This window comes from Antechinus flavipes, chromosome 5 (genome assembly GCF_016432865.1).
Source record: "Antechinus flavipes isolate AdamAnt ecotype Samford, QLD, Australia chromosome 5, AdamAnt_v2, whole genome shotgun sequence".
Classification (NCBI taxonomy): Eukaryota; Metazoa; Chordata; class Mammalia; order Dasyuromorphia; family Dasyuridae; genus Antechinus; species Antechinus flavipes.
Window position 1 is genome coordinate 41,195,312 of NC_067402.1, and position 26,006 is coordinate 41,221,317.

At 36.4% G+C, this 26,006-nt stretch overlaps 1 protein-coding gene across 1 annotated transcript in view; it reads right to left on the minus strand.

Annotated features, from left to right (window-relative positions):
- KIF15 (kinesin family member 15) overlaps positions 1-26,006 on the minus strand; it is a 50,016-nt gene that overhangs the window by 15,457 nt on the left and 8,553 nt on the right. Inside the window, exons 8-25 of the mRNA XM_051961832.1 lie at positions 22,698-22,907; positions 21,431-21,556; positions 21,157-21,279; positions 18,911-19,019; positions 16,887-16,963; positions 15,989-16,198; positions 14,291-14,468; positions 12,628-12,766; positions 11,954-12,095; positions 10,400-10,597; positions 9,291-9,398; positions 8,895-9,000; positions 6,972-7,137; positions 5,080-5,230; positions 2,898-2,983; positions 2,334-2,403; positions 1,874-1,960; positions 73-177 (exon numbers count right to left, since the gene is read on the minus strand). Coding sequence (XP_051817792.1) covers positions 73-177; positions 1,874-1,960; positions 2,334-2,403; positions 2,898-2,983; positions 5,080-5,230; positions 6,972-7,137; positions 8,895-9,000; positions 9,291-9,398; positions 10,400-10,597; positions 11,954-12,095; positions 12,628-12,766; positions 14,291-14,468; positions 15,989-16,198; positions 16,887-16,963; positions 18,911-19,019; positions 21,157-21,279; positions 21,431-21,556; positions 22,698-22,907 — 2,391 coding nt within the window. The remainder of the gene's footprint in view (positions 1-72; positions 178-1,873; positions 1,961-2,333; positions 2,404-2,897; positions 2,984-5,079; positions 5,231-6,971; positions 7,138-8,894; positions 9,001-9,290; positions 9,399-10,399; positions 10,598-11,953; positions 12,096-12,627; positions 12,767-14,290; positions 14,469-15,988; positions 16,199-16,886; positions 16,964-18,910; positions 19,020-21,156; positions 21,280-21,430; positions 21,557-22,697; positions 22,908-26,006) is intronic.

Genomic DNA, 26,006 nt, shown 5'->3' on the forward strand with positions numbered 1-26,006 from the left:
AGAATTATAGTAAAAAAAGAAAATCCCACTCAACAATTATAATGATAATATCTTATTACCAGTAGAACTTACTGTAATGTCCTCTAGTTCTCTTGTTAACATATCTATATTCCCATTTTTCTGACTAACAGATGCTCTCAGGTCCTGGATCTGACTCATGAGGTCAATCACAGCTTCCTAAGAAGGATAAAAAAACAACATTTTATGAAAATAAATCCATTATCATTTGTTAACAATAATGACCAGGGAATCCTAATTCTAAATTGCCAGTCCATTTTTATTTAAAAGGTGCCTGTTCTAATTGACACAACTCAACTGTGAAACTGACTTAAAGGAAGAAAGTCACATGACCTGCAGCTGCTAGTTGGGAAACTGACTACTTGGGCCTCAAAACACACCATCTAGAATGGCAGGCTTGAGGAGACAGAATATTTAATATTTTCTTTGGTCTTTAAACTTCAACTAATTAGTTAATCAATCAACAACCACTTATGAAGTGACAATTATCCATCAGGCACAGAGAATACAAATACAATAAATAAAATAATATGTATTCCCAAGCAGCATATGTTTGAGCAGGATTGACAAAATGTATATCAATATTACAAATATTATTTGTATTTTACATATTACAAATATGAAATTTTTACAAATTTTAATTTGTAAAATATTACAAAATATTACAAAATTAAATTTTACAATTAAAATTGTATTGTATATTACAATATTACAAAAAGTAAATATTACAAAAGTAAAAATATGAGGTAAGAGGACAGTAGCAGTTCAGGAGTCAAGGAAAGGATTCAACTATAAAGTAATTTGGCTTTCTCTTAAACAGAGTCTTTGAAATGGCTGGGATGAAGGGGGACATTCCAGACACACATGGGAGAGAGATTGCTGTGTTCAAGGAGCAGAGAAGGTTAATGGGGTAGGAATACACAGAGAAGGAGGGAAATTAACAGTAAGGCTAGAAATGTGGGAGAAAAGTTATGAAATGCTTTAAAAACTAAACAGAAGTATTTTATTTGATACTAGGGGCAATAGGACCCTGGAATTTATAGAATAAGCGTGTAATATTATTCAGTTCTACACTTTAGCAGCAGTAAGACAAATGGGCTGGAACAGGGAGACATTTGAGAAAAACCAACCCATTTGGAGGCCATTGCCAGAAGTAGAGAATTGACTCAACAAATGAAACGTCCAGTAACCATATCCCTCTAGAACATAGCACCAAATGCTGTGAAAATAACCTCGGGAAATTGTAACATTGCCCTCATACTTACTCATTAAAATTAAATATGCTCTTAAAGACCACCCTTATCTAAAAAATAATTCTTAATAAGCTTAGTTGTATGGTTTCTTAGCATATAAAAACAAGAAGCCAAGAGAATAAAGGTTATTATTAGGGAAGGAGGTACACAATGCCATAACTAATGAAATATACTTTTCCCCCCTTCCCTTTTTTTGTTTCTTAGCTACTGAAGGGTAGTCTCTGAATATTTCATAAGTTAGGAAAGATATCACATACTTATTATAAAAAGCCTATGAAATGCCAGCCAGTCAACAAACACGTTTTAAGTACTACTATGTGCGAGGTGCTGTGCTAAGCACTGGGGATATAAAGAGGCAGAAGATCTGCCTGCCCTCAAGAAGCCCAGTCTAATGGCAGAGACAAGTACATCTCTATATGACACTAAAGACATGAGGGTTCCTTCCACTCCTATTTTAAACCTACTACACATCCCTTCCTATAAGCAACAGCAGTATTTCAATACTTGTCAACCTTTAGAAGAGGAAACAGGCCCAAATCTGCCATTAAAGACACAATTGCACTTTGACTGCATTGGAGTAAGAATACCTTCAAGCTTCTTACCTGGTCAGCAGCCTTGGTCTTTTCCAGAGAGGCAATAGTCTTCTCAGCCACGGACAAGTTCTGTTCTAGTTTCTCTATTTTTGCTGTCTAGGGGAGTGAAGGGGAAAAGGTAGATTCTTTTCAGAATTTAAATTTTCCTCATGGGTAGCAGCATATTTACATTCTATTTTAAAGGTACAAGAATAAAACTCTGATCTATTTACAAAGTTAGCTGAAATAAAACAGTGAATATTGGTTCAAAAATCTAGCTGTGATCAGACAATGTTTGTCAAAAAAATCCATCTTAGAGACCACAACTATACATTATAAAGAATCTCTGAATCATTGCAGGTTAGAAGCTAATGTAATAAAATGGAACAAAAGACTAGAAATCTTATTTCCAATTTCCTAAAATGTCCTCCCAATAAACCTATTAGAAAGTACAAAATTTCCAATGCTGACATAACAATGTTCCTGTTACCTGCTGCTCACACTTAGCAGTCTCCTTCTGCTTTTCCTGTTGTACTGAATCAAGAATTTCTAAGAACTTCCTGAAAAAGAAGAAATATATTTCACAGGTGACTTGCTTCAAACAAACAGTCTATGAATCTAAGCAAACAAGACTGAAAGAATTAATTTTAAGTTAGCTTTCCTACTGTGATCATATAATTTATATCAGATCATATAAAGATGTGGGATTAGAAATAGATATTTTAATTACAATTGTTTTCAATTTCCTAAAATTCAATTTTGATTAGTTTAGAGATGTTTAGAATACTTGTCAGCTAATTATCTATCTTAGCTACTGTATTTAAATTTATTTTTAATAAAAGACAGTAACAATGACTAAATGGCAAATATCTGACAAGCTTAATAAAATTTAAAATTTTTAACAAAAAGGACCTAATATTTATCTGAAAAAGCTTTTAAAAAGTTATTGTTTGCAATATAATATCAGAAATAAATATTTAACAAAAGGTATTAAATATAAAACAGTCTATAAATCTGAAGAAAAAGTACCTAAACAGTAATAAGTAATTCTTACTTAGAATTATTTTCTTTGTCTTCTTCCAACTTCGATATCAACTTGTTATTACGTTCTTTTTCTGTTTCTAAAAGCTCCAACAAATTCTAAAGAAGACAATTTGTAAAGATTAATTATTGGCATTCTAACACCAGTAACACCTATTCAATCAATAAGCATTTTTTGGAGCCTATCATGTGCATGTATGTTAGACAAGGAGAGAAAGCATTTTGAGTGGGACTTCAGATGGGCATTGAATACAGGGGAAGGCTAAGTGGTGGAAGGTGGGAAGAAGGGACTTCCAAATGGAGAAAAATTGGTGAGAGCCAATACTATGCCCCATTTGAGAAACAATGAATAGAAAAGTCTGGCTGCCAAAATAGCTTCGGAAGACAAATTTTAAGGGAAGTGGGGTGGGAGAGGAAAGTATGAGCTGGCTTGAATGGAGGCCCCAAAATATCTAGTGGTAAGAAAAAAAGATACTATTTCATAAGCAACAGGGTACCATGGATGGTTTCTAAGTCATGGGGGTTGCTGAAGTTTTTCAAATTAGGATATAAAATGATCAAAATGGCCACAGAATTATAGGAAATCTAGTCCCTCAGGCGAAGAAAATTTCATTACTTTAAATTTAAATCTATACATTCAACTATAGTCTCTCCTAAACTCAGTCTTAATTCATCAATTGCCTACTGGACACCTCCAATTTCTGTAGGCATCTCAAAGTCACGACAATCAAAACACAACTAATTATCGTCACCAACAAAACCATCTTTCTTAACTTTCCTATTTTGAAGGTACCACAGTCTTCCCAGTCACCCATAATCTGTCACTTTGGAGCAGGACTTGACTTCTTTCATTTTCAACTCTCCAATTTAATTGGCTATTAATGATCATGTTTATTTGCCTTTCAAATCTCCCCGTCTCAATTCATTGTCCTCCACACAACTGTCAAACTGATACCTCTAATGAGCATTTCTGACTACATTACTACAAGAAATCTCAGGGGCACCGTCTCAAGGGACAAATGATAAACTCCGTTTGGCTTTTAAGGCCCTAAATTATCTAGCTCCAGTTGCTTTTCCAAGCTGGCTGAGTACAACTTTTCCTTACATTTTCTATGTTATAACTAAAAAGGTCTTTTAGCTAAACACGACCACATATTCTATTGTTGAGCCTTTGTGCAATTACACTGGCTAATTCCAATGCTTGGAATGCATTTCTTTTTCTCCATTCACTTCAGGATCCCCAAGTTCCTTCAAAGCTCATCTCAAGAGCTGCTGCCTAGAGGAAGTCTATTCCAAGTCCCCTTTCCCTTAGGAAATCACCTTGTATATATTTTGTATTTTGATCTTTCATGGATATGTTGTTCAATCAATAGATTCTCAAGTCTTTTAGGTCAAGGTCTATCTTATTTCAATGCTTGCATCCCCAGGGCCTTAATAAACACTTGCTTAATTGTAGTTTACTAGCAGACAAATGTAACCCCTGTAAGCAGGAAGACATAACAAAGACAATACATGTGCGCACAATGCTTTTCTTTTCTTCAAACCACTATCCATTGAAGAGCTTCAAAGAGCAAAAAATCAGCTTAAAAGGTCATGCTATTTCAATTTTCAACTCGGCCATTACTTTCTTACTGGCAGCTGAAAATACACAATAGACCCTGGCAAGTCTTTTCCTATGCATGTCATACGTATTCAAACAATAACAATATTTCTGTTCATTTCCCAAGTCCTCCAAGGCAATTTTACGATTTACATTTGTTGTGAGAAAATTTAGTTTTAAAAAACCATGGCATCTGTGCAATGGCAATACATAACAACCCCTAAATAAATATAGTAGCTATAACCATCAACAGGGTCTAGAAGAAATCTCTAAAATGATTTATCTTTAAGAACTTTCACATAAAGCAAGACTTCAGATTTGAACATTTTGGAGGAGTGCTTCAGTAAAACTGTAAGTTGACGAGACTAAATTTTAATAACATTATTCAATTAATTTAGTGTATTTTAAAATTTCATGTCCACTCATATCAACCATTATTGGAATAACCAGTTGTTAAGTTAATCTAAAACCCAAAGTGGCTATAACAAAAGGACAAAGAAGGAGTGTGAATGCTAGCTCTTGAATGGGGCTGAGTATTAGAGATTCTGAACCCATCATCAGAGGCAATAACTAAAAACAAAAGCACAAGCCTTACACTGAGTTCGGTTTGCAGAGTAGCATTTGCTTCTTGGCTGACTTGGAGTTCTTTGGAAAGCTGATCAGTCTCAAATTTCATCACTTCCTGGAGATTATCATAGGAGTCCTGCAGGCAGGCTTTTGTTTCAAGCACCTTTTCATGCTCTAGTCTTCATTGTGAAAATATTGTGATAATGTTAAATAGGGACACTCAAAGTATTTTAGTTATTCAGATTATTTAGAGGTGTATTATTTGCAACTTAATTGTACCACAACAAACACAATTTAAGTTGGGTGGCACTTAATAATTTTGTTTGAATTACAATTTTAAAAATATCTCAACTCCAATCAGTTTCTCTGTGCCAGGGAAGATGTGAGAACTCAGGAACACTGACTCATTTTGAGAGAAAGTTATTTCCACTGCATCTCAGGAAGAGGATGAGCAAGGAGATTTGCTGGTAAAGTCAGCCTCTTCGCTAAATCTTAAGCAGTCTCCAGTGTGATCTCAATAGATGTAGGACTTGTTTTACAACAGTTATTTGTAAAAAAAATTCTGTTTTTATTATTATTAAGCATAATAGACTCAATAATTAAAAGAGAATTCTAGATGAAACAAAGAATTTTTCATTACTCAAATAAATGTACTTTAATAAGTTTCATTTACTCATTTATGTAGAAGTCCCTCAGTTTAAAACACAATAAAACCCAAAAAGTCTATACACTTTTCCATCACAGATTCCCCCCTCAATCTTCATTCAGAATCCACTTGGATTTCCTCTTACTTCTGATACAATTCTAGTAACACTGTATTTTCCACCCTCCTCTCCCCCCAAAGAATATTATGGAAGGAAAGGGAAAGCTGCTAAAGAAAATACAGCTAAAACAGCAAAAAATGACAACAGAGGAATTGAGATAGTGAAGAAAAAAATTACAAAAAAGCAGACATCAATTTTAAAAAGCACAATGTTATGGGGTCATTTAACACAAGAACAAAGAAATATGTAAATTTTAATAGCCCTCGAGGGCATTACTGTGTTAAAGACATAGTATTACAATTGATTCTCATAATCTCATCCTGTGTCATCAAAGATTGCTTTAAATTATGGTTAGTATATTTTGCTTAAGAATTAAAACAAAGGGACAGCTAGGTGGTACAGTGTATTGAGCACCAGCCCTAAAGTCAGGAAGATCTGAGTTCAAATCTGACCTCAGACACTTAATACTTCCTAGCTGTGTGACCATGGGCAAGTCACTTAAACCCAATAGCTTCAGCAAAAAAAAAAAAAAAAGAATTAAAACAAGATAGGTAATATTTAAGGCAAGACCTCTAGTCAAAATCATTAATATATGTTTGCTTTAAACCTAAGAACAAGCTCCAGATTTTTCATCCAATGCCCTCTTAAAGGAGAGCCCACATGCATTAAAGCTGATGGGATTGTAACTGCAGAAATGGAACAGAGGTTAAAAGTCACAGAAACCCAGACTTAAAGACTATGAAAAGACCTAGGAGGTCTGCTCAAGTCCAATTCTCTTATTTTACAGATGAAGAAATGGAAGCCCAGAGAGGTAAGTAAGAGCTCCAATCCACAGATTACACTGGCAGGAAGTGGCTAAGTGAGCATTCATATACAGGGTTTCAAAATCCTGACAGATAACAGACAGTAGAGAAAGAGCAAGGAACCTGAATTCATTAGCTAGTCTGATCTTTATAGAGTCTTTTACTGAGACAAGTTCATACAACCTGTCAAGTGACAGAGACAGGATTTATTCCAGGGCTTCTCACATCAAATTCAGTACATGTAAGGAAGAAAGGATGGTGGTGATGGGTGTTCAAATAAGAGAAAACTCCAAAAAATCTTAACCAGTCATGTGAATTATCAGGGAATTTTATCCATAACAAGAAGGCAATACCTGACATTATCTAATTGAAGCTGTACATCCATATGTTTCTGGGAAAGCTGACTAAGTTCCTTTTCCTTATTTTCTTTTAATGAACAGCATTCCAATTTTACTGAAGACAATTCCTTGTCTGCAGATTGAAGAACTATACGCAGGTCCTGTATTTCACTTGTCATCACTGAAAAACAATATTAATTTTTTTTAAGATGAACAAATTTACCAGTAATAAAAAAATATAATTTGATGCCATGTCATGGCATGGATATGACAGTCAACCAGCATTTATTAAGTGTCAACTAATATGTCAGAAACTTGCTAAGTCCCAGAAACATAGATTAAAAACATGTAAGCAACAAACAAGGAGAAAGTGAATATGATTTCCAAAGAAAAATGAGATTTGAGCTGGGATCTGAAGGAAATCAGAAGTCAGAAATCAGAAGAAGTAGAGATTCTTGAATTCCTGAGAAAGTAGTTTTTCAAAGATCAGCAGATTCTCCAAGATGATACCAGTGATATATAAACTCCAAAGGTCTTACACAACCTTGACTTTGTAACTATGATCAGAAACTAGCTGCATGGCAGAGGGACTCAACAAAGATGTGTCAACAGCAATTAACAAAGACCATCTACTCTATGAAGCAAAGATTAAATGTGATCTCCTTTGGTCAAGGAAGCATCCACATGTCTCTTATTAAAAGAGTATATTCTTGAAAATGAAATTTAACTCATGATGCCAATAATTAGGATGTCAGCAAAGTAAAACAAAACTTTCCCCAAATATGATTTTTGTTGAACTGAAAATTGAGAAATTGCATAATTAAGCAGTAAGCTCTTTTTTTGAGCATGTAATTTTATGTAGGATTTCTTTTGTAAACATGAATTATTTTTATTTTCTAATTTTCATTTATTTATATCTTTTAAAATTAAATAATAGCTTTTCATTTTCAAAATATATGCAAAGATAGTTTTCAACATTCTCTCTTATAAAACCTTGTGTTCCAAATTTTTTTTTCCTCCCTTCCCCCTTACTAGACAGTAAGTAATCCAATATATGTTAAACATGTGCAACAAATTATTTTTAAAAAGATAAAGCCAACCTGTTCTCTTAGCTTTTATTAAGAAACTACCACATACCATTGTGCCAGCTATGGGGCTATAAAGACAGAAAACAGTTTCTAATCTTTAGAAGCCTGATGGGGAGACAACAAGCAGACAACTATGTACACATATAATACAGACAGTATAAACTGGAGAAGGATTCAGATGGCACTAAAACGAAGGGGTTGAGTTTAAACTGAGACTTAAAGGAAGTCAAGAAAGCTAGGATGCAGAGATAAGAAGGCAAAATGGGCTAGGAACAAGGCCCAGTCAGTGATAAGGGATGGAATTGGGAAAGGGAATTATTTTATGGCAGGAATGGCTGGGAGACCAATAGCCCTTGATTAAAAAATGTGTGTAGGGGAGTTAAGTGTGAAGAGACTAGAAATGGAGGAAAGGGCCAGTTTATGAGTGTGTTAAAAGCCAAATAGAGGAGAATATATTGACCCTGAAAGTAAGAGGGAACCACCGGAGTTTATTTGTTTGTGTAAGAGAGAGGATGAAAGGGAGAGGAAGGAGAGGGGAGAGGGAAATAGAAGACACAGATAGGTCCCATCTCTGTGACACTTGAGAGAGCATTCACATAAATACATCACAGATGTAAGCACAGGAGTAGAGAAGTAAAAGACTCAAGAATCTACATACAGTATTTTTCAAGGCAGCATAAACAATTTAAAATATGACAGTTATTTTTTTTTCAAATGTTATAAATATTTACAAATCAGAAAAAAAGAAACAGACCACAAAGGTTAATATTCTTAGTAGGAGACAAAAGACTTAAATGCAACTGTACAAAAGAAAGCTAAGCTCACCAAGCACCAAATTACCAACACTCACACTCATTTTTGCTGAGAGCATCTTGGAGCTGTTTTTCAAGGGAACTCAATTGTGCAAGATACTCCTGTTGCTGTTTATGCCAATCAGTTCTTTCTGAAGAAAAAAGCTTTGGGAAGAAAGTATCAAAGTTAAGAGAGAGAAGAGGCATGTTAAATCATATCTTTAAAAATTCACTAATTACAGAATCACATATTAAGGTCTTTAAATAATAAGAAAAGATATGGACATTAACTACACTTGAAAGCCCAGAAAGAAATGATTAAAAATATAAACATTTTTCCTATTTTGACTATTTAAGGAAAAAGAAAGAGGGCAAAGACCACCGGGACTACTTGGTGCGTAGTACATTAGAGTGCTCTCTAGCAGTCTCAGATGGCTCATACCGCCCTGCTGTACCTCCTGGGTTTGCGCAGCGTGATGCTCCACTTTATCGATGTGCTGCTGCAGCTTCACGTTTTTACTTTCTTCTTCATCCAGCTTGGTCTGAAGGACACTCAGCTGCTCCTGAAAAGGACAAAGGCCAGCCGGGAGATGAAAGCATTTTCATTGCCATCACAAGCAGTGCTCCCCTCCTGTGCTTAGGTGCCTCCCGGTGTCCAGAGAGCGGGCCAGGAGTTGAGAAACCTGCAGCGCCCGAATCTAGCGGCAGTGCCCGCCGGCCAGGCTTGTGGCTGGTTTCCTTCCACCACCTATTTATCACCACTAGAGGAGAGGCCCTCAGAGGCAGCCACGGAGCTGCCCAACGCAGAAGCCTGAGGCAGGTAAGCACGCCTTCTCCCTCTAGGTGCTACGCCCACTCCATGACTCCTCCTCACCAGACGCAGACCCTCACTGGGCCCACTACCCTTCTTCCGCCATCACAGGCTGCAGAAGCAGGGACAACCAGCTATGTGATGCAATGCATCCTAATTAGGGAGGCTCTCAGAGGGCAAGGGCTGCCTTCCTGTTCTATGAATCCCCAGTGCAACCTCTGAGCTCTGCACACTGTGTTAATAAATATTCCTTCATAGTGCCAGCCATCACCATAACCTGAAACACCACAAAGCCCAATGGAGGCAAATGTCCCCCTTGAGGCAGGAAAAATCCAGTGTTTCAGGGTCACTGCTAGGCTTTTTCAGCATCTATTAACTTGGCAAAGCATCAATTTAAAAAACTACTGATTAAAACCTTGGATTAATATAGTTTTCTAGAAAGTTCCTTCTCTAGAACAGGAAGGGAAAAAAAGCCTGAAAGTTTCTATGGCAATTGATTTTAAACTTAAGTTATTAGAGTATAAGCAAATGGACACCAGCAAACCCCGAATTCTTATTAAAGCTAACAGCCAAAGCAATTCTTTTATGGGGAAATTGTAAAACCATTACCTTGTAGTTATATTACATTTAAAATAACCTTTAAATACAAATTTTATTTTAATACTATAGGAAATGAAACGACTAAAACTCAAGACAAATAAAAGACTAATAAAGAGAACAGCATTAGTCTGCCTTCTTTTAGCAACAAGTTACCTGTACTACTTTAAGCTCCTCAGAAATGGCTTCACAAGCTTGTTCATTCATCTCTGGAGGAACTGGCTCGTTGAATATATCATTATGGAAGTCATTTGTGTTCTGAGTATCCAAGGGGGTAAAGTTCAGAATTTCAGGGCTTAGTCGAGGTACCAATCGAGACCGAAGCTGATAAGCCTTCGTTGGAGTAGTTATGATCTGTTGTGAAAATGATCATGAAATGTAGCATTAGAACATTTTAATATAACCACTTAAAAAATGTGTGAAGATGGTTATCTCATGGTAAAAATACATTACATGAAAGCAAGAAATCATACTCTAAATTTCTTGGGCAAGAATAGGCTTTAAAAAAATTTTTTTAAAAACCCTTGATTTATAGCCAGTGTATATTAAGTCTCAAAAATCACTGATCTCTTCCTCCTCTTCTTGCCATCCACCCAGAGCTTGCTTTTTCTCTTGGCTTCCGCCTGTCTGTTTCCTTCCGACTGTCCTCTCCTGATCTCTTATGATATCTGATCTCCTCTCCTTGACCCTCCAGATGGGCATCCCCAAAGTCTTCATCTTAACCCTTCTTTCCCCCAGCTTCAATGGCCACTTCTTACACATGACCGATGAGGATGCCCAGATTGACACTTGAGCTCCGGTTCTATGGCTTTGAGTACTGGCTCTCTCTCACTCTTGTTGAGGTTTCATTCAGCTCAACATTCAAAAGCTCAACATGCTCAAGACAATTCAATTCAAGGCTTTTTCCCCACCTTCCTTCACAATTTCTGTTCATGCCTCCACCCAGTCACTTAAATTTCCCACATTCAAAATGTCAGGGCTATCTTTAACACTTCCTATTTTGGAAAGATTTTAGCAAGGTTACTTTCTTGTGCATAATATGTGATGTGAGTTGATTTCAATTCAAAAAGCAGTGATCAAGGGAACAACCAGGTGTTATCAGCCATTGAGCTGAACACTAAGAATCTGAACAAACAGGAAACAATGCCTGCCCTGAAGAAGCTTACATTCAACTGGGGAGTAAGGAAAAATTAGCTTGAAACTTTATTTTGATGTTGAACATAGAAGATAAAGCTATCCAAATATCATATACAAATAACTAAAAAAAATAACTTTAATATACTATAAAACAGCCTTTCATCCTTGCTGATTGAAAAACCAACTTTTAAATGGGATTATAGAATCAATTAATCTGAAAATAAATTCTCCTGCATCTATTGCCATATTCAAAACTCCTCTTTTTCTTGGCATATTCTTGTTCACCTTGCATGTTAAATCCCTAATACTTTGACTTTGAAGAACAGTTATAGTCACAAATTCTACATGTTTTCCAGAGCCCATCTTCCCCTTGAAGGCTTCTTTTCCTTCCATGCTGGCAGGTGAGTCTCTGAAAGGCAAACATCCAAAGAGAGCTGGTGCACTGATGAGGATCGGACGAATGCATGGAATGAGTGACTGTGAATTCTTAAGCTGTTCAGTAGAACAAGGCACTGACTGACCAAAGAAAATGGTGACTCAGCACCTCTCTGACTTTCCTGTCCCGAGCCCTACCTTCAGCGTCTCCGTGTGGATCTTATTCAGCTGAGACACTTCCTGGCGCTTGGATGCTTTGGTGGCCTCTAAGATGCTTTCTAGGCTCCGGTTTGCTTTGCGCAGGGATTGAAGCTCTGACTCCAGTTCCAGATGCTTTTTCCTGTTTATACAGCACCAAAGTATTAATGTGCTTATTTTATTGTGGTTTATGTAACCAATGGGAAGATATAAAATAAGACTATGTATAATTAATTTTCTTCAGTCATGGTTTTCTTTACAAAATGGAATTAAGTCGTAAGTCTGAAAATCTATAATTTCTATAGTTGAAATGATAGTAATCAAAACAAATTGATTTTAACGTACAAATTCAATATTTAAATTTCCTTTAAAATAAAGACATTAATACTTTTACCTAAATAGTATATTAGGGCCATATAAGGGTTTAAAATATTAAATTCAAGAACAAATTAATTGTTAAGGAATTCATCTATCTTATTAGGAAGACTTGTAAAGGTTGAACCGGTCTATTCTATAGAGTAATAAAGAGTTAGAAATTGATAAGTCCATTTATACTCTAGCAAGACATAAAACTATAGTCATGGTATTTGTGGGTGAACATGAAAAAGGGACTCCTTCTTAAACATCCACCAGGTAAAAATGTGGCAAGCAGTTTAAATGAAGGTACACCTTACTTGGTGAGCTCTTTGAATTCTTCATATTCTTGCTTTGAATTATTCAATTCACCCTGTGTTTGCAGAAGTTGTGCTCTCAGTTTCTCTTCTGATGCTGAAGAGCTAGATTCTGAGGAAGTTGTCAGATGCCCTTGATGACCTAAATAACAGCAGAGCAAAAGCACAGAAACGCTTTGACTACTAACTGATCACTCCCTAATTGTAACATATTGGGCATTGCATTCCTATGTTTAAGGGAAGCATGAGGAGGGTCAAGTAAAATCAGAAAACATTTCTGACTTTAAGTAGTTTATAATCTAATTGGAGGCCCAGGATGTGCCTAATGTGTTTAGAGGATGTTACCTTAAAATAGGAAACAAAGAATATAGCTAAACAGGCATTTCTCAGGCATGGTACCCATCTGGCCCTGTCCCGTGTTCTCAAAGGTTCTGCCAACAGAGTCCAAGCTCTGGTTCTACCAAGTGGGAAAGGCTTGGGGCCTGGGCCTAGGCCTGATGTCCAAGGTCAGACTCAATAACTTTTTTAAAGCCTCATCACAAGAATCTTGACCACAAGATGATAGCTTTTTCTAAAAACTCAAGAAGTGAAGAAGCACATTTAGCACAGAACCCACCTACCGAACCAGTGTATGCTCCCAGTCCCCAGGTGACAGCCAAGGTAGCATCTTAGACTCCTCTTTCACCTTATGGTTAATCATTACAAGGCCCATCCTTCTAACTATCTCCTGAATATGCCCCCTTCTCTTCTCTGACAGCCCCCTCCAACCCCCACTCCTTTGGTTCAGGCCCTCCTTACCTCATACAGTTTAAGAGCCTGCCTCGGGGTCTGCAGATCCCTGCTCTCTCCAGACACCCTTCACTAAGCTACCAATGCGCCTTTCCTAAAGCACTGGTGGGGGAGGAGGGGAAGGGTTGTTTCCCTGTTCAATAAACTTCAGTGGCTCTCTATTATCTCCAGGATCAAACATGAATTTATTTTAAAAAGTTCTTCCCAAACAAACTCCTCCTGTTTTTCCAGTCTTCTTGCACTCTTTACTCCTTACTCTTCTTCCCACAAGATCCCTGTCTCCCAATTGCAGGAAAATTTCTGGTCGTCCCTCATTCTTGGACCAGGCTGCTGCTCATCTCCACCTTCTGGCATCCCTAGCTTCTTTCAAGTCCCAGCTTCTTCAAAGAAGCCTTCTCTTTGGGGATCACCTTCCAGTTACTCTGTTCATATCCTCTGCACACTGCCTCTTCTCTTACACTGTGAGCATCCTGACAACAGGAAGTGTGTTTACACTGGCACGCTCAGCCCCCGGCAGTCTTACACAGAGGAAGGCTGAACTGAACTTGTTCCTGCCAAGCACTTTAAATGGAAAAATATTTTATATTAAAACAATAGATTCCATTATGGGAAAATCCAATAGTGATAAGCTGATAAGTAAAACTGGGCATTTCAGTCCTATTTCTATTATGCTATATATGTACCATAACACTAAGTAATTAGTATATGATTTTAAAGAAAATGTGTTTTAGAATTTAAAAGAACAGTCACTTCCACACACAGAAGATATGATACATAAGAAGGTAGTCAGCATGTAAAACTAAAAACAAAACTAGAAAAATATTATAAACACCATTTAGAAAACATGTTGCTTTGAGCTCATCTATTTCGTTTTTACCTTTATCACTTTTTGCTGTGTCAGAAATTTCAAAGAAAACTTTCTCTAATTTTGCAATGGTTTGTGCATCCATTTCTTGGACTTTTTTCACAGATTCTAAGGACCGAAGTCGCTTGTTGTCCTCCCGGAGAGAGTGGTTTTCCATGGCATATTTCACAATACGAGGGTGCTGTTCTATCTGCAAGACAGGGGGTTAACAGACTCAGATGACATTCTAATTGTAGAATGTAATTTTTCTCTGTTCTGCTGAAATTAAATCTCCTAGAGGAAGGTCAAAGATACCTTTGGGGAGAAAAAATGTTACAATGAAATTCATTTGCAAGTGAATAGTCAAAGTAAAGATCTACTTCTCCCAATTCATACTTACAGAATATACTAACCCTTTTAACACTAATCATTACATATTGTAACTTTTACCTATTACACTAGCTGGGCTATGCTACTTTCACAGCTATGAAGGTTATCAAAAATACAGCATTTTATTATTGTTAACAAACTTCCTGCCTTCTGTTAATCTTTTCATTTGACTTTTTGAACAACAGTTCTTTTAATTCCCTTGTGACTAAGTGAGATGTGGTACATAGTAAGAATTAACCTTTCTTTATTCAAAGCAATGTTAAGTGATTATGAGGTTGTCCTGATAAAGATGACATCTTAATTATATGGTTAGTGGGTTCTACCTAACTATATTTCATTTAATTTATTCCTTCCCACCTCCACACTTTCTCAATTCTGGGAACTTTTTCTTTTCAATATCTCTCCCCATTAGGAGAATCAGCAATAGTAGGGAAAATAAAATTTTCATTTTTTTTTTTTGAAATCACAGTATTCAACTGAGTTTACTTCTAAAAGTATATCTCAAAAGTTTGTTTTCCCCTTAAACTCTGGGGTATGTCTAAAAGTAAATTGTTAGGTTAAAGGCTTAAAGTAAATCATTTGTTACTACTATTTTTGGCAAAAAATGTTACTGTGGAGAAAAAGCCCATTTGCTTTAAATTCTACCCTTCAAAATTCATTTTTTTAAAAAGTTAAACTATGTCCTATCTCTACCCCCCCAGAAAGTTTTATAGGTGTATAAAATTAACTTAAATTACAGAAATTAACTCAGAGCCTTAATTGCATAAGTCAAATGGCAGTATTAGAACTTCAAATTCCTTTGAAGTCTTAAAAAAAAAAAGTCATATTACATCACCTGTTTTTTGAGAGATCCAGTATAACCCACTATCCACCATATGAAAACTGCATTTCTACCCAGTAATCATTTAGTTTCTGAACTTCTCTCCTTCCCAACAAAATCCTGTGAAAGCCAAACAAGGTTGGTTTGAGGGGTCCAAGTGTGATATAAAACAAAAAGTGTTGAGTAAACAAGTTATTCAGCAATGTGGTAAACCCCAATGGCTGCAGCTCCAAAATGACTGCTGGAGGCTAAAGTGCATCCCTCTGGCCTATGGGTGCCAGACTCCATGTTGGCTACCGGAGGCTGTCCTCCTGTAACTTATCTTTCCCATTTTAGACTGAAGGAAATCAGCTAATGAAATAGTTACATGAATTAAACAGCTCAAGTAGCCTAACCAAGAAGATTCATGAAAAAAATATTTATTTTATCAAATCATGCACCCTTCTGCCATATCTTTGCTTTATTTGCATTTCATGAGGTTCTCTGTTCTCAGAAAGCAATCCCAAGTAACCCATATTCACCTGTTCTCGCAGAGTTTGTATCTCTTCCCTTAATTCATGGAACAGCTCATCCTGTTCTTTTGGTAGAAAACTGCCCCTTGCTTCTCTCTGGAGTTTCTCTAAGCGCATTATATGATCTTCCCGAAATTTAACAATCATTTTATTGGATTGAATGAATTTTTCCTTCTTGACACTGAGATCTTCCAACTGTGCAACTTTTTCTAATAAAGACTTAAGGAAAAGATAATTTAGTAAAATTGCCAACAAATTACCCTACCTGAATATTTATGCTTTTTTGTTGTTGTTGTTTACTAACAGTTTAATAAACAAAAGGTAAAGATTATTGTTTTACTATGTACAATAGATGCAATATATACATGAGGAAATGTTTCCTGCCTGCAAGACATCAAGCTAGCTCCTTTTTTCTAAAGATCATGGAACCTTCTTTCTATAGAAACGAAGATGATCTAAAATAGTCACCAGTACCTGAAGGTAAGAAGAGGTACTTGATCAATGGCATGTGGTCTCCAATCTTTGAAATATAGATATATTTAACATTAGTTCCAGAGTTCCAGTTTGCCTAAAATTACATTACATCTATACCATATTTCAAAAATATAAACGAAAGGAAAGAGGACTCCCAATGATATTATATTTATTTAATTAAATAGCTTTCAATAGGCCCAAATCTAAACCCCTTAAAGGCAGTGAAGCCTCTCTCAACATTTCTTGAAAATTTACAAAGCAGATAATAAAATCTATAAATACTAGCTTCAAATTAAACTTTAATTCAGATTTTAAAATATTCTAATTTTTATTTTTAACATTTTGACTAGTAAAATCTGCTTCAATTTCAAAAAGGTAAGCAAAATAATGCCTTACATAGCTCTAATCCCACTATAGCAAACCTGTTTCTTACCTTTTTTTCATGTTCATATTTCTTCAAGAATAACATTGCCTCTCTAAAATAGTTCATGTAATTATTATTTTCTTCATCTAAAATAAAAAAGAAATGTCATTTCCCCCCTCACAAAAAATACTAAGGGATAAACTTTTTAAAATCCCAACAACACGGGGCAGCTAGATGGTGCGGTGGATTGAGTACTAGCCCTTTAGTTAGGAGGACCTGAGTTCAAATCTGGCCTCAGACACTTAATACTTACTTGCTGTCTAATCCTAGGCAAGTCACTTAACCTCAAATGCCTCAGGAAAAAAAAATCCCAACAACACCTAATAGAAATAAAATTTTCTTTTCTATATAAACAAGGTTTTTCTAATATGTCAGAAAAATCAGAATTTTAAAGCTGGAAACAAACTTATCAGTTCAGTCTTTCCATTCAGAGAGGCCTTTACTTATCAGACTCAAAAGTTACTCAATGAACTTATTCTGAGTAGCAAAATTATTCACATGTATAATAAGGTATAAAAGGAATAAAAGGTCTCAAATTTTTACTAAGATCTTTTTTTTATCATGGCTAACTGACTAAAGGCAGAACAATTATTGTTTCTTACCTGTATAATATGGATAGGGAGAGACAAGTATGGTTAGAATATTTATACTTAAAAAATAAGAATGTAAAAATGTCTCAAAAAATAAGTCTTATCCTTTTAAGCATTGAAAGACAAGTAGGGACATATGAGGTGTCAAAATCTGATTTATGAAGCAAAGCTGCACTGAAGTGAAATGAGCTAGAAGTCATAGCAATTAAATGTTCACCTAGAAATCTCTAAGGGGTTACAAATATATGAGAGATATGAAGAAATGTGCCTTACAGATGAGTACTTAATAAATATTTGTTGAACTATATTGCCCCTCTACCAATAAAAGCCAGAGAACCATTGCAGGATAGCTAGACTTCTGCAGGTTCACATGGCTAGGATGAGTTAGGAACAGTCCTTGAATCCAAGTTTTCTTAACTCCCAGATTGGCTACTTCCAGCAGTAATGTGCACTTATGGAGGCTTACAAAGTATTTGTGTCCCAACAATTCTACAGGGTACATATGAGAAACTGAATCTGCCAAAAACTCATCCTTTCTTATCTAGTTAGTAAATGTTATAGACAGGATTCCAGGCTGCCTACCTTAAGGAGGCTTGCTGAAAGAGTTGGTCTTTAAAAGATGGGGATGACATATATACATGTATATGTATATGTTAGATATATGTTGATAGCTTAGTGTGGAAATTATAAAAATATAATTTCTGATTTTTAGTTTTGAGATTCATAAAACAGGAAAAAAAATCTTCATGATGATGATGGATTTTTGGATACTGCACAGGAATAGAAATGGGAATGGTGACCAAGAAGCTGACCCTCCCCTATTCAGTGTTAAGGATAAGGGCAAATAGACATTTTAAATATCTGTTAAGCAGATTTGGGACAAAAGATGGGAATGGGTCAATGCTTGCCATGTGATTCCTGTGCAGGTCACAGGAATGGGGTGAGGTCTACAAGGCTTTGCTGGAGGAATGCATTCTTCCAAAGTATTTTTGATGTAACATCTGATATCTGGAGCTCGTGATGGCACATAGTCTAAGTGCTCTAATACTCTTTTCTAGAAAACAGCTTTCGAGAGTGGCTATAATTCATGGAAGAGTTTCTCCTTAGTATGTCTCCTGCCTGAGACTTATAAAAAATTGGGCTCGTCTGATGGAAGCCTTGCTTCTCTACCTGTTCTTTTGATCCCTTTTCTGTCTTATTAGTGACTATTTTGTAATAGAGTTTGCAACTTGGTCCTCCTGGGAACCTTCAGCCATTTGACTTTTTTGTCACTTGCCTTGTAATTCTGGGCCTTTTGCTCCTTAGAGGGATGCTGTTACTCTCTTATTTCAGACAGGAGCTCCCCAGGCCTCTGACTGGGGCAGCAGTAAACTGCTAGGCTAATTTAAAGTCCAAGCCACTTCTGAGTAAAACAGAAGATGAGAACCCTGCTAGCTGCCTCACCTGGAACAGCACGGGGGGCCGTCGCCAGCTGAGCCAACTGTTCCTTAAGCTTTTTCACTTCAGCTTGAAGCTGGCTCACATTTCCTTGTGTGTCTTCATTTACCACAGCCTGATACACAAAAAGAAAATGAACAAAGATAATGAAAATTACATTTTTGTTATGTTGTTTCCTAAGTTAATTTGGCCACTTAACTTAAGAAACTTATAAATACTGAGGAGATCAAGGATCTTGAAATGCTCCCAGTAAAAAAGGAGAGATTAGGAATATTTTGAAAAAAAATCTATTCATGCTGAAAGCTTGTTGTTATGCATATGTATAAATTTGATTTTTTAATAGTTTTAGAGGGAAAATATAGCAGACCTTAGGATTCTTAATTAACTATTCAAACTAGGTTTTTTGTTTCTTTTTTACTGCATAGTTTTACATTTACATTTGATATAAAATGACAAAAGGTAAAACTATTCAGACAGCAACAAGAAACTTAGACTAAAAACTGCAGAAACACCAAGGCCCTTGATTCAAAGGAATCCTCAAATCTCATTGACAGTGACACAGTTCTTGTCCTTAGGGAGCTTACATTTAACCCAGAAGATACATGTTCTAGAGGATTTCCTCTCTGTCAAACACTTGTGTTCTGCTAAGCTGGGACCTTTTCTATGAAGGACATGCTGGTTTCAGCACTTCAAGGATTATGATTCTGTCAGCGTGGACACAATTTCTCCACTCATACAGATTGTGTCTCTCAAACACCTTATTGTATGCTTTCATGAATTTCTATGGGTAATACAATCTTACCACCTGCAGACAACCTCCTCTGGAAGTGGCTTAAAGATAATCTCTGTCCCCAGGCCCAGTTTTTCTATCTCAGCAGGAGCTTATACCCTTCTGGATGAGGGAAATAAGAATGACTTTTACTCCACCTTGAGGTACTGAAGGTCTTTAGAGGAAATTGTTCATGTGCTTGTTCATTAGAGTGCACACTGCCCTTGTGGGAGCTGACTCTGTAAACTAACAGCAATGCTGCTTCCTCATGGTGAAGAGTGGCTTGACTCTTCTTTGGTTAAATTAAGCTCTGCTCTAGTTAGGAACTGGTAAAGGATCCCTCTCATGCAAAAAAAAAAAAAAAAAAAAAGGCATCCTCCTCTGGTTTTAAGTAGTTCAGGGATAAAAAGTAAGAGCATCCAGTTACTCTTACTGAATTCAAGCCACCAGACCAAGTAGCTGTATTTAGACCTAAAAGGAGTAATGTTTCAGTCCAACTTGGCAGCATTTTTCCAGTGGAGTGTCTCTGGAATCGAGGCAGAGAGTAGGATACTTCTACAGGTGACCCAATACTGGGAAGCATGGGATCACTGTTGTAGTCCAGAGCCAAAGCAGGAATTCCAGGCCAAAGGCACTCCTCCCTGAACTTTCTACCTGCCTGACAGGAGCGAAGTTTGGCCACAATCTACTGGAGCTTCCAACCAGGGGCAATTGAACATGTTTGCACATGCAAACCTGGGTCAGAAAACTCTAGTCTCAGAGTAGGAAGAGAGCAATCAGATTTTACCCTAAGGAGCAGTGATAGTTGACAGGTCCCTAGCCTGAACTGTGAGGAGATCCTGTAATAACACAATACTCAATAGCCCAGGAAAGCAGCAGCAGGACAAGAAGTGCCCATGGCCCTAACAGAAAAAAGTCTGAAGTCAGAAAGTAAACTAGAAAATGAAATATCCCAGAAAATATATTATGGGGACAAGACTCTCAAGCTATAAACCCAGAAAAAGAGAAGGATTCCAAACTATTTACAAATAAAATTTGAAGAAAAAATACAGCACAAGCATAAATTCAACTAAAATTCAAATAGGAAATGGACAACAGAGATTATGTAAAGATAAAAGGAAATTTAGCTTCCAAGTATCAGTTAGATTCAAGCTTAATTTTTTCCTGAAAGAAATAACAAAATAATTTTCCAATCCCACAATATGGCTCCAAACCATAAAAACTGCCCAAGCACAAAGTGTGTCCTTAGGTTCAATTTTACCTGCTCCTTTTTATGTTTCTTTTTTCATCTGAATGTAAGCTTTTTGAAGGCAGAAACTGTCTTTTTGCTTTTATTTGTATCCTCTGTGATCAGTACTGTTGCCTGGCATATCATAAGTGCTTAATAAACTGCTTACTTGATTTGACCATAATGTAAATGGCTAGCACACTGAAACAAATTTTCTGATTTTATTAGTAATAAAAGATAATTTAAAAAATTTACCTTGTTTTTAATCAGCTTAGCTCTCTGAGCAAAGTTAAGAGTTGAGAGAGTTTCTCCAAAACATTTGGATCCAGGGTGGACATTTGCAATTATGGCTGTTTTGGCATTACCTCCAAGAGAATCCTGTTTAAAAAAAAAAAAAAAAAAGACAGACACTAATTTTTCTCTACAGCAAACATGTAATTGGCAAATGGCATAGGAATGAGTTGTTTGCATGACCAATTCACTTAGTGTGATTTTAAAAATAGTGCGCCAAGCAGATGTCCTACTTTACCCGTAGTAAGAAAGTAAGTTTGGAGTCCCGGTAGCACACATGTCTCTGTTTTCCATTACCAACGTCAACAAGTGCTGTAATCACTTGACCCAGGCAGCTCAATGATCGATTTATATTGCCAGCTTCCTAAATTACAAAAGAGGAAATGCTTACTTTAGCATAGGCTACTTGTTTTGTAACTGACCAAATCACAAATGGTAGTGGCTGAAACTGACTAGAAAGGACAAAGTACTGGCAGTGATTTTCTTAAAAACACCAAAATATGTAGTCTATTTCTACATTTATCTTTTGCATAATTTTCAGTACTCAAAGGAAAACATTTAAATGTGTTTGTTGTTCAGTCATTTTTTAGTCTTGTCTGATTCTTTGTGACCCCATTTAGGGTTTTCTTGGCAGAGCTACTGAAGTAATTTGTATTTCCTTCTCTATAACTACTAAGTTTCTGAAGTCATATTTGAACTCAGGAAGATGAGTCTTTCTGACTCTAAGTCTGGTACTCTCTCCGCTTTGCTATCTAACTGCTCAAGGAAACACACTAGATTTTATTAAAAAAAAAAAACCAAAAAACAAAAAAACAAACAAAACAAAACAAACAAAAAAACCAAAAAACCCACAACAGTGAACTTCTGCATAATAACTGACTTCTGGAGCAGAATGAATGTGTCTATTGATTTGAAAATAGTTTTGAAAGAAATAAATCAGAAAGCAATATACTTTAGGGCTGGTTTCCATTTGTTGGCATTGCACTGGTATCAGTGGAAGCACAAGCTTTAGGAGAAGGTAAGGAAGGAAATGAGATAGTCCAGGTGGTGTAGATTATTACTTTTACTTAGCTCCTCCATAATTTGGGTCGATCCTATCCATCCCTTCTATTCTAACCAAGATTGGATAATGGTCTCACCATTTTCTGAAAATGCCATGCCCACTCTACCATCCATATAGTTACTTTGATCTGGTAGAAGCTTTCCTCTTAGCTAAATTCTACCTGTTCTTCAGACCTTTTCCAAGCTTAGCCCCCTCCTTGAAGCATTTCTCAACCATTCTTGACTCATTTGATCTTTCCCTTGACTAAACCATTTATCAACTACAGCACAAACTATGGCACTCAATAAATAGAAACATCAAAGTGGTAACTGCTATCTTACCTTCCTGTAAGAGAGTAAGTTCCTCAAAAGCATGTACTATATACCTTTCAGCTATTAGCGAAGACCTACAATAGGGGGTCAAATACTGAATGTTGACTGACAATCCCACACTGAATTCTTACCTTCAATCTCAAACCTTCTGTATGTGTATCTTTTTGTCTTTCAGATCCAGCTAAGTCTACTAGGTTGAGCTGGGAGGACCGAATATTGACAACATCATTGTTTTTCTCCATCGATTCTATTGTAATTGTAAAGACAGCATGAGACCTGGAAGATTCTCTATTCATAGATGTAGCTGCCACACGTCTATTTCGCCATCCTCCAGATAATACCTAGGAAGAAAGATATTAAAAATCAACAATAGGTACAACCAAAAAATAGAAACTGAAATTGCTAGCTAGAAACCCAAGAATAACTTTATCTGAATAAGAAAAGAAGGGATAGCTCCAAGAGAGCATAATTTCATGCACATGTGCACACATGCACATATGTCAATATTTATATAATAAATGTTTTGATTCTAGAACAGCTCAGAGGAACATATTGCCATTATCTTAATTTCACTTGGCAAATGCCAAATGGTTTATCAAGTAGGGTTATGTACTCCATGACTTTTAAAGTTTCTGCTAAGCCCCAAATTCTATGTTACTATGGTGATATTCTACTTTGTATCAATATATGCAATAACACCACTACTTTCACAATATTTTAAAAGGATTAAATGACACAAATAGTTTCCATCAGGTTTCCAGGCAAGACAATTCACCTTTTAAGCCTCAATTTACTCAACCACAAAATGAAAAGCTGGCTAATGCCATCTCTGGAAATCTACAATACAGTAGTACTTTCACAGTACTTTCAAGTAGCATGACAGGAATAAATGTTGAACAGTATAATCTTCAACTTCTCACACCTAACAAGTGGTCAGGAAGCCTCTCCCTAAAGATGCTCACTGACCATAACTTACTCTCTCATAGGAAAACATTCTCCTTTGAATAACTCAAATTATCAGGAAGTTATTTCTAACAGAAGCTTGTCCTATAGCAACTTTTGCCCATTATTCTTACTTCTGCCTTCTGGAAGCAAAATTTTATCAAATTCATCTTTCTTTCCAATACTTAAAGGCTTCCTTAAAAAAGCAGAGAAGGAAACTGGTCTTGGCTATTTCTTTTTTTGTGATACTGCTCTCTTTGCCCTTTTCTGAATCTTTTTTGCTGGTTCATTATCCATATCATGCCCCCTAATTGTGGGTACACCCCAAACCTCCATCCTGGACCCTCTTCTCTGGTATATACTATCAGTGACCTTATGACCACCATAATTCTATTCATCATCATTATGAAGATAATTTCCAAATAGAATTCAGGACTAGTCTTTCTCTTGCATTCCAATCACACTTCTCCAACTGTCTATTGTATATTTAAAACTCAGTTATGTCCCAATTAATTATCTTTACCTCCAAATCCATTCCTTTTTTGAACTCTCCTATTTATGTTAAGGGTGCTGCCATTCTTCTGGTGAAATAATGCTGGTATTCTTTACTGTTCACTCAAACCCTACTATCCGATCAGTTACCAATCTTATGATTTCCATCTCCATAATATCCCTTTCACTGGGCTTCTCATACAGCCACATTGCTAGGTCACACCCAAGTCACCTCCTGCCTGCACAATTGCAAAGACCTTCTAATTGAAAAGCATTGAACGAGGAGTCACAAAGACCGGTTCAAATTCTGCAATAGATACTAGTTATATGAACCTAGACAATTTATTTAACAGCTTCACATTTCCTTATCTATAAAATGGGGATAACAACAGGCCTCGGGATTGTTGTAAGGATCAAATGAGAATGTCTGTACAGTGCTTTGTAAAATTCAAAACGTTATAGGTTACTAGTTATTAATTGGCCTTCATGCCTCAAGTCTCCCCCAATTGCCAAACTAAAGTGCATGTACTAAAGTATAGAACCGACTAGATCATTTCTCTACTCATTAAATTCCAATGGCTTCCTAGTACCTATATGTTTAAATATAAATTCTTCTGTCTTGCTTTTAAAGCCATTCCCAACCTGATCCCAACCTATCTTTCTAACCATAATATACATTACTGTCTGTCCTGGATTCTACAATGCAGCCCAACTGGATTGCCTATGTTTTCTTCTAAGCCGTATCTTTGCATTCATTCTACTAAGAGAAAGCAACACAGAGGAAGGTTCAACTGTACATCAGATGGAAAGGCCCAGCTGTCCTCAGATTTAGTACCACAGTAGATAGTAATGTAGCATCTTTAATGTTTCCATTGATAAAACAAGCATTTCTGAAGCATTCTGGTGGTGAAAATTTGTTGTCTAGGTCAAAAGTAGCTCTAGGTGCTAAGGAGTAAAGGGATGGACATAAATAGTTTTGCCTGCAGGGCAGTCAACAAGCAGCATCTCCAGAAGGGCCCATTCCCTGGATGACAGCTGCTGGGCTGAGCTATCCAGGGATCTTCGGTCTCCGCTTAATATGTCACAATGTACAAGTTTCCCCTTTACTTTGTCGGCTTATATTTATATCAACTATAAGCAGTTACTGTATTAGGAAGAAAATGCATACTCCCTGCAGATCACAAACTATTCAAAATGAAAATGTAAGTGATGTGTCAGGGTCTGTATTAAGTATTGGAGATGCAAAAAACAAAACAAAAAATCTTTGCCCTCAAGGTACTCACCGCCTACTAGGGAAGAGAAACCAGGCAAACAATTATGTGGAAATAAAATTATAAATATGATATAAATGTGCAATTCATCAAAGGCAGAAGAAAATATTTTTTCCCCTTCTGAGGCAATTGGGGTTAAGTGACTTGCCCAGTGTCACACAGCTAGGAAGGAAAATATATTTTGAAAGGAGAAAGACAAATATGCTGATTTAGGCAAAGCACAGAGTGAGGTATAGTATTCAGCTCGATTTGTCTAGAAACTTGAACTGAAGCCAGATTGAGGGGGCACTGAATGGCATATAAGAATTTGGTACTTCTCCCTGAACTTTCACCATCCATTTTTCTGTTGAAAGCTCTATCCTTCCTAAAATGTGGTCCTCCTTACTTTGACAAACTGGCTATGGAGTCTCTCAGAATCCAGTGGCTCTACAACCTTCCTAGTTCTCAACACCAGGACTCTTATAACATAGTTTTAGCCTTTGTGGCTGCCTCATCATATCACCCATGTATACTGAGAGCCTAAAGTCTATGAAAATCCATAGAGCTTTTTCAGATGAACTAAAGTCTAGACAAATTTCCCCGTTCTTATACTGGGAAACTGCATTTCCCATTAATCTCTATTAAGTTTAAAGAGGAAATGCTTTAAAATAATTACTTAAAGGAAAGATTTAAATAACTAAAAGGTAACAATGTTAAAAGTTGAAAGAAGTATTTGCCAGTCAAGCTTCTCTAAGA